The 7,833-nt window shown below is 40.0% G+C and overlaps 1 protein-coding gene and 1 long non-coding RNA gene across 3 annotated transcripts in view; one reads left to right on the forward strand and one right to left on the reverse strand.

The window, feature by feature from the left end:
- Positions 1–7,833, forward strand: part of LOC148187416 (uncharacterized) — a 52,812-nt gene that overhangs the window by 23,117 nt on the left and 21,862 nt on the right. Inside the window, exon 4 of the long non-coding RNA XR_015778605.1 lies at positions 745–817. This is a non-coding gene — a long non-coding RNA (uncharacterized LOC148187416). The remainder of the gene's footprint in view (positions 1–744; positions 818–7,833) is intronic.
- txlnbb (taxilin beta b) lies at positions 1,706–7,488 on the reverse strand. Of its 2 annotated transcripts, none has more exons than XM_042500409.2 (10): positions 7,349–7,488; positions 4,951–5,188; positions 4,507–4,598; positions 4,240–4,410; positions 3,435–3,629; positions 3,072–3,191; positions 2,886–2,960; positions 2,703–2,795; positions 2,384–2,479; positions 1,706–2,265 (listed from the first exon to the last, which is right to left on the reverse strand). In XM_042500409.2, exons 2-10 carry the CDS (start codon positions 5,171–5,173, stop codon positions 1,774–1,776), a joined length of 1,557 nt encoding a protein of 518 aa, XP_042356343.1. In that variant the 5' UTR covers positions 5,174–5,188; positions 7,349–7,488; the 3' UTR covers positions 1,706–1,773. The 2 variants fall into 2 exon arrangements, with proteins under 2 accessions (XP_042356343.1, XP_042356342.1); XM_042500408.2 differs by having other exon boundaries at positions 4,951–5,206; positions 7,349–7,483.

Below are 7,833 nucleotides of genomic sequence, written 5' to 3' on the forward strand. Positions count from 1 at the left end.
CTACACAACAAACTCTTCCAGAATTGGAATTAGAGATGCTAATTCGAAGAGAAAGCTGCAGGGTCTTGAAGTTTTTCTCCACATTCTCTATTGTCATTGTAGTTATTTTATTTAAATTATATTCTCAATGTTATTTGACATAGAAACACAGGGTTTGCATGGGGTATAGCTATAAACACTACAATACCCATGAGCCTCGGCAGCATTTCAAAATACTTTGTTTTTGCAGTTGTGTCCCAGGGCCGTATGTTTCCCAGATATATTTTGTACAAAATGAGAACATGACAAAGGGTCCTTAGTTCCCCAGCTCGACAGCATATAACCTGAGAAAGATGCTTCCCATTTCCCATTTTGCTTAATATGACTTGGGTTAGGTTAGGGGACTAGAGTAATGACTCAGATACCCCTTTTCCACCAAATCAGTTCTTGTTCTTGAACGGTTGCATTCAAGACTCTTGGTGCTAGGTAGTGAACCAGACTGCTTTTTTTGCCAGTTTTGAGTGGAACCATAAAAAACAAGGGCATCCACAAAGGGCATTGCACAAAGCACAACAGAAGTAAACGCTAGTAGCAAAATCACAGATTACCTGTAAACTTCTGTTCTTTTTTTTCCAATATCTGTTTTCACCCAAAAAACAAACATGGCCCAGCTATTAATGAGCACACTGTAGGCTTTTTTTCCTGACGATTTCTCACTTGACTTTTCCATTAATACCCTCTCCATCCTCTCTTTCCAACCTGTAGATTATGGCATGCCCACTGATATCATCAGGGTTCACACTTCAGTCAAGGAAATCCTTCTATCTCTTGGTCCCAGGTAAGAAGCAACTTTTCGGGCTCTGAGGCAATTTATTTTTAGTCTAAATGCTCCGAACAGTTCATTATTAGGTGCAGGAACCAGCACAGAAATTGGGTAAAAGAGTGATTAAGTGAGTGAATTGTGATAGCACAGGTTTTTGTCGAAATGTAGTTGCACTATCTGTTAGGAGAGCTCCCTGACCTCCCACCCACACACACACATAAAAAAACTTGGTAAAGATATTAGAATTGAAAACAACAACTAACCCATTAAGGAGTAAAAAGGCTAACTAAGGGTCAGTAAAGAGGCTTCGGTCCAGGTTTAATTCCCATTTCTAAACAGGTTTAGATTAGGGTTAAATGATATCCATAACAACTAACTATTCCTATCTCCAAACAGGTTAAGAGTAGGAAAAAAAGACCTGGAAAAGGGGTCTTAAACCGTCACACAAAATGTTACTGCTCAATTTTAAATCTGTCTTTGGGAAATTTGTCTGATATGTCCTATGTGTTGATATGCATAATAAGCTAAAACTGTTTCACGAACATGAACACATATGGAGGATTAATTTGTGTTAACAGAATTTTGAACGTGGGAACATTATTGTACCATGAATGATACCAGAATCAAACAGATTTTTAAGCTCTCTGTCTCTTGCTGAAATGTACCATGGGAGTTGAAGTTAACTCATTACATTATGTCATACTTTTCATCTAAGAACTTGTTTTTTTCTAACACACCTGTTAATGTTTTGGGTCGATGATCCGTCAGGACATTCTTAGCAACGTTTTGGTCTGAGTTAGACATAAAGGTATAAAACTGCTCAGTTGTAGCTGGCCTGTTGCAGCTACTAAAATGCACCCTCTCTTAAATCTTAAGATCAGGATCAGACACTGAACGCACAGCCAGCATTTCTCTTTTTATTGCTCTGAATCTCACACGAGCCAGATTTCTTTTCCACATTAGTCGCAGCATTAATCAACTGACTCCATCTCCAAATCTCTCTGTTCTTGGCACCCGTGCTCTAAGACTTCCTGGAGATGTTCGCCGGTACTGTCACTCTCCTCTGGCTCCTGGACGCCCTCAGAGAGTTCTTGTGATTGGCTAACGACTGTTTCTGTGGGTATAACGTGAGAGATTGTGAAAGAGCCGGCGATCTCCTTCAGACGGGCCTGCTCAGCCTTCACTTTAGCCAGTTCCTTGGTCAGTGGAGTTTCAGGTGTTGGTTTTGCGACGGGGGCTGCAGAGGGAGGGGCGGGTTTATCGTCTTTAGGTTCTTTAGGGGTCTCCAACTCTTGGGGGCCCTCTTTCTCAGTTGGTTCAGTAGTTTTGATGTCTGGTTGACCTCCAGCTGCCTGCACCTTCTCATAAAGACCTTTCCTCTCCTCTTGCAAAGCCCTGCACAGATTCTCAAGCTTCTGGTTCTTGATGGTGATGAGCTCGAACTCCTTTTCCTTGATTGCTTTCTGTAAATGAAAAAATGCATGAAAAATATTTGTAAATTTTGTGAGATCTTTGTCTTTTCCAGTTAAAAAAAATATTCTTGCATTGGGCTATAAATGACAGAAGAAAAATGTTTCTTACATCTGCCACCATGTCAAGGAGACTCTTGTTGCAGCCATCAAAGCGAGTCTTCCATGACTGGCACTCTTTTTCCAGCTTTTTCATTTTCTTTGCCATCTACACCACACAAAAAAAATCATGTTACACAGTACACAATCAAAGTCACGTCTAAAAATAGCTGCCACAATCGAGTGTAAGATTATACAGTTTGTCAGATTTAGTGTTGGCACAAATCTCATGGGATGTCTTTCTCTTATTCCTGTTTTTAACATATTTTTATTCCCAGATAAACTAAATACTATAACCAGTATCATGACTTCAAATATTCTGTAAAACTTACTTTGTCCATGTCCTGTTTGAAGTCGCTGTAGACACTGTTACTCTTTGATACCGTGCCCTGGAATTCATCAAACTTCTTGGAGTACATATCGAGCTGAGGAGAGACGGTGGGGAAAACATTATACATGCCTCTAGAGAGGTTGAAAATTGAGTCTGTTTTTCTCATGATGCCCTGTTACTGTACCTGGGTCTTCATATCGATTTCTTGCTCCTTCATGACCTTCACTTTCATTTTATGCTCGGCTGTCTGTTTTAGCAGCTGTGGAATATTAAACATGTTCCATGAAAATGAGTATTAGGGGATTAGAATTGCAAATGTGTTATTAAGAATGCTCGGGAGCACTCGACAAATCTGATACACAAAACTTACAAGCTCTTTTTCCAGCTTGTGCTTCTCCTCCGCCTCCTTCAGGATCATGTTGGCCTGCGTGAGTTTGGTTTCCAGCAGCTTCTCTTTTAGGTCTCTGTGTTTGAAGACCTTTTCCAGGTTCTGGAAGACAATCAAGTGGATTTATGAGAGAGAGATTTTTACTTCTCGCTGAGGGAATCTTTGGGAGACACTGTCAATAATAAATGTAAGACCTGTGAAATGTGAGGATAATTCATGTGTTAGAAACTGAGGCCCAGATGTGTGAGGTATGAGATAAGTGCGATTCAGGCAGGTTTGCATGGATCAAACTTTGTGTGACTCTATTTTGAACCCGTGTTTGCTCAGTGCTGGCAGGATCCATACCGCCTCTCGCTGGTCGTATTGTGAAATGAGTCCCTTGAGTTTCTCTGCCAGAGCGCTGTTCTCCTGGCACAGCTTGGTGTTGCGGCTGCTGTGTTCCTCGATTTGGGCCTGAATCTCACTCAGCGTCCCCTGGAAGTGGGTGGTGATCTCTTTCCTCTTCAGGTCATCCTCTCTGCACCTCTGCAGCGTCTCTTCCTGCATTTCAGGGACGGATTGTTCAAAACAACCTTGTAAACAATACATCTAGGGCAGTCATGGTGAAGGAATTTCCCCTGGGGTGATTAAGGTTGGCTCAACAGCAAGATGTGTTGAATTAACATAATTTTTGGTGTTTTTTTCCAGATTCATTTATCCTGATTTTAGTACTTTGCAAATAAGCTTTATTTTTAGGCTTTTGTAAGGTACATTGTTGCCTTTTAAATGGATTTTTTTATTGACTTTTTTAACTTGACATGTAAATATGCTGTAGATGTCTTGTGAATTATTTAATTTGAATCAGTCTGATGTGCTGATTTCATTACCTTTGTAAAACAGTTCGATTCCCGCTAGGGTTAGCAATGAGAGTTGCTGATTTGAACAACATTTGGACTTTGGACAACAAGAGTGGTGGCAGTTTAGGAGGTCAAAGTCTGAGCTTTGACATAACGGTTGATATTTGGTGCCAGCTGGTGTCACCTCCTGTAGAGCTGCACAACATATGGTGACAACACCCGGCACCGTAAAATCAACTTACAAATGGCAACAACAGTAGCTCAGAGTAGATAGCCTGTGAGAGATTTTGTTTGTTAAGCTTGAGCTGAAATACCTTTAAGGTCTTGTTGTGCCTCTGCAGCTCTCGGCAGAGTCCCTCCAGTTTACTGCGAGCCAGCACAGCCCGGCTGTGCTCGCTCTGCAGCTGGTCCTTCTCCTTCATGACCTGGAGCAGCTTCTTCTGCAGAACCTTCAGCTGCTTCTGGTCACTCCGATGCTCCTCCAACTGCAGAAATACATAGCAAAATCCATGCTTATAAGGGTAAACATTCGTACCACCTGTATGTCTTCTTCTTCCAATTTTCAACATTCATCCACCCACCAGCTCAGCGTGCTTCTTGATGATTGCTTCCAGTTTTTGTTCGGGAGTGTTGAGTTTGTTTAGACTTTGCATCAGCAGCATGGCTTCCTTCCCTGAACAGCCACAGAGAATTTAGACATCACACGTCAGTCACAAAGTCAAGTTTGAGCTTAATTCATTTTGATCACCCCGGAGCATAAGAGGAATGCTGTTCGGCAGAGTAAATATACAGAAATTAGTTTGGAATATGGGATTACCAGAAGTCTGTCGCCAACTATAAAAGGATTGAGGAAATACTACTTTACCTGCTTGTCTGTTGCAGATGGTTGCACTTACATGCATTACAGCTCTACTTACACACCTATCAGTTTCCATGCAACTTGGACTTTTGCTGAGTGAGCTGAATGGAACCCACCTCGGCTAAAATCGATAAACATTTTTGAGAGAAAAGAAAACCCAAAACACCTAGATTTTTGAGCATTTTCTTCTCCAGTTTCTGGTCCTTGCGGGTGTCTGCCTCTTTGACGGTTGTGACCTCCTCTGTGTCCTCTGGCTCAGCGGGAATCTCGTCAGCCTGGTAGGTGCTAATGATGTCCTCCAGCTGCTGGCCCAGGTCCTCTGTCAGGTCAATGTGCCGACCCTCGGCTGGCGACGCCTCCGGACCCGTTGTTGCAGGACAAGCCTCCATTATTCTGAGCTAGTACTGAGAGGGAAACGGTGTCTGTAATCAAGCCGAGGAATTAAAAGTGATATTCATCTTGTCGAGGCATCATTATCCATTAACAGTCATTTAGATCCTCTGTAAATCGTCCTGACTAATGTTTCAAGATGAATTTTATGGATTTATGAATACGACCAAGACCAACCACTGTCTTGAATACTTTTTAAGGCTAGTCTCGAATACATACTCTATTTCTCTTAAACTTACAGTTGATTTATTAATTTCAAGCTGTATAAAAAAAGATTTACAATAGCCATTTTTACAGCTAACACTGTGACTTCTCTTGCAGGAGAAGCACGTGTTACTTTTTAAGTATCTCAGTAAGCCAAGACTGTGTGACATGAACAATACCAGGACTCTGAAACTGAAACATTGATTATATTATTTACACCTATGCTGTCCCCACTGTAACCAGGAGGAAGACCTAAAAAGTAAGTAATTAATCACTGCACTTATAATTGCAGAGATGATTCGGTTTATCAGTCAAAGACAATTAACTGGTAATTATTTTAGTTAAAGATGAGCACAAATGCAAAACATTTGGTGTTTCCAGCTTCTTATATGGTATTTCCTAGGGGTGAGGGAAAAATGAATACAGCATAATATTGCAATATTTTGCGTGGTAAAATTGTATGGATACACATACGGCAAGTGTCGTACTTTTTAATATGTAAGTTATTATTCCTATACAACTTTTGGTGGCCTAGTAGAATCATGAAATCATCTTCTTTGTCAGATACCTTTTGTTGCAATAACAGTGATTGAAGTGAGATGAACAGCCTGAAAAATGTATCTTATGGGATAAAACAGATGTTGCCAAACTTTTCCGCTGGGGACTTAAATTGCAGATAAGTAGTAAATGAATTGCATTGTTATTATTATTATTGTTGTTAATATAATTATATAAAAAGTTTTAAAAAAATCACAATTTTCTGCTATATGTTATCACAATTGTCAGCATATCACAAAAACTTTAAGTATCACGATTATATTGTACTGTGGGACCTCCGGTGACTTCCACTCCTAGTATTTACTACTTTTCTTCGTGATATAAGACAGTAAACTATATTTTGGGGGTTTTCGACTATTAGACGGACAAAGCAAGGAATTTAAAGACATTGCTTTTGAATGTGGATATTATGACGGACATTTTAAAAATTATTTTCTGATTATTCTTTTCTTAACAAGAAAAATAATAAATAATTGTTTCTTCACCATTTCACTCAGCTGATACCACAATATTGCCTATTAGCAAATGCACATAAAAACAGCAGAATATAATGTGGGAGGACAGTGAAAAACATTTACAGCTGCTACAGAAATGCAGTATTTTCTTGGTCTTGGCTGCCGTACTAAGACAGGCATATTGAAGAAAATGTTGCCTTTTCATGACTAAGAAGTGATTCAACTCCAGTCAATTAAATTGATCTCAGGGCTTCTTATTGTACCTCAGTGATTGTGCCTGTTTGTCTTATGTTGTGCAGGCTCACAGCCAGAGCCTGTTTACGTGCATAAAATTAGTGCAGCCTTCACACTGCTCTCACAAGCAGAGCACATGGCACCTGTTCCAGACCCCACAGGCTATTTTAGGAACTTCTTAATATGGGCAAGTTATTTATTTATTTCTAATCCTCTTTTATTGATGTCAATGTCAGTGGTTGTGTGTACAAGAGCTGCATTTTCAACTATAAAAAAATACCAGTATTACATAAGTGACCTCATCTATATTCAATTTTAAAAGGAGGCAGGTTATACAAATGGAATTCAACTAGAAAGAAATGAGTGTAAGAAATTATTGATTTCTTCGCCATCCAAAGAAACAATAGTGATAGTGCACAATTGGAGAAATCATACAAATATTAGGCAGAAAAACGTATTCTTTTAAAGACAATTCTCCATCCATTCTTTTACGATTCTTTTAACAAATTACAGGCAAGTCTCAGTAGATTTACCTCCCTCTCATTTTTAGCAGACTTGCTGAGCTTCAGAAAGCCATTAAATAAAAGCAAACTTTTATCAGTAACTTTTAGGACTAAAAACAAGTTTGGAAATCATCTCAAGACACAGAATTCAATGCTATTTTTTTCTATTCAAGTGTAAATGCCCCGTAAGAAGCCGGGTAACGAGTAAACAGGGTCTTACCAGGACCAAGGGCCGGAGAGGGAAAAGGAAGAGTGTCGAGGGGCTTGGGACAGGCTGCCACCACAGATACAACAGCTGTGATACGACCACCTCAAAATAAACCAGAGGAGCAGAGCTCACTCTGAGCAGAGAGAGGGAGGACAGAGGTTACTGTATGTCTCCGTCTCTGTCGAGGACACCCCATTTACAAAAAGACCTCTGATTTTAATCTTAGCAGGATATATATGACATATATGCAGTGGCTGTTTTTACGAATACAGTTTAAATGTTTTTCTATTGAAATCTGCAGCAGCCTTTTTATTTGACGCCTCTGCTGCTTTAAACCATCGCAACACTAATTTTATTTTAAGCTGGGATGTTGTTAACAGCCATATAATTATTCTAACAAATGGGCCTGACAGGCATAGTCACTGAGCAGGAGAGAGAAAAAATGAACTGCCTCTGATTGGCCAGAATTAGCACAGACCTCCTCCCAAACCCAGAGA

This window comes from Plectropomus leopardus, chromosome 14 (assembly GCF_026936395.1).
Source record: "Plectropomus leopardus strain MGB_pleo_1.0 chromosome 14, ASM2693639v1, whole genome shotgun sequence".
Lineage (NCBI taxonomy): Eukaryota > Metazoa > Chordata > Actinopteri > Perciformes > Serranidae > Plectropomus > Plectropomus leopardus.

Bases quoted from the DNA above. Each gene is read 5' to 3' on its own strand.
- txlnbb (XM_042500409.2), bottom strand. From the start codon at position 5,173: ATGGAGGCTTGTCCTGCAACAACGGGTCCGGAGGCGTCGCCAGCCGAG. The intron at 3,192-3,434 runs GTATGGATCCTG...ATTGTCTTCCAG, and splicing joins AATACGACCAGCGAGAGGCG to AACCTGGAAAAGGTCTTCAA. The intron at 2,961-3,071 runs GTAAGTTTTGTG...AATATTCCACAG, and splicing joins ACAAGCTGGAAAAAGAGCTT to CTGCTAAAACAGACAGCCGA.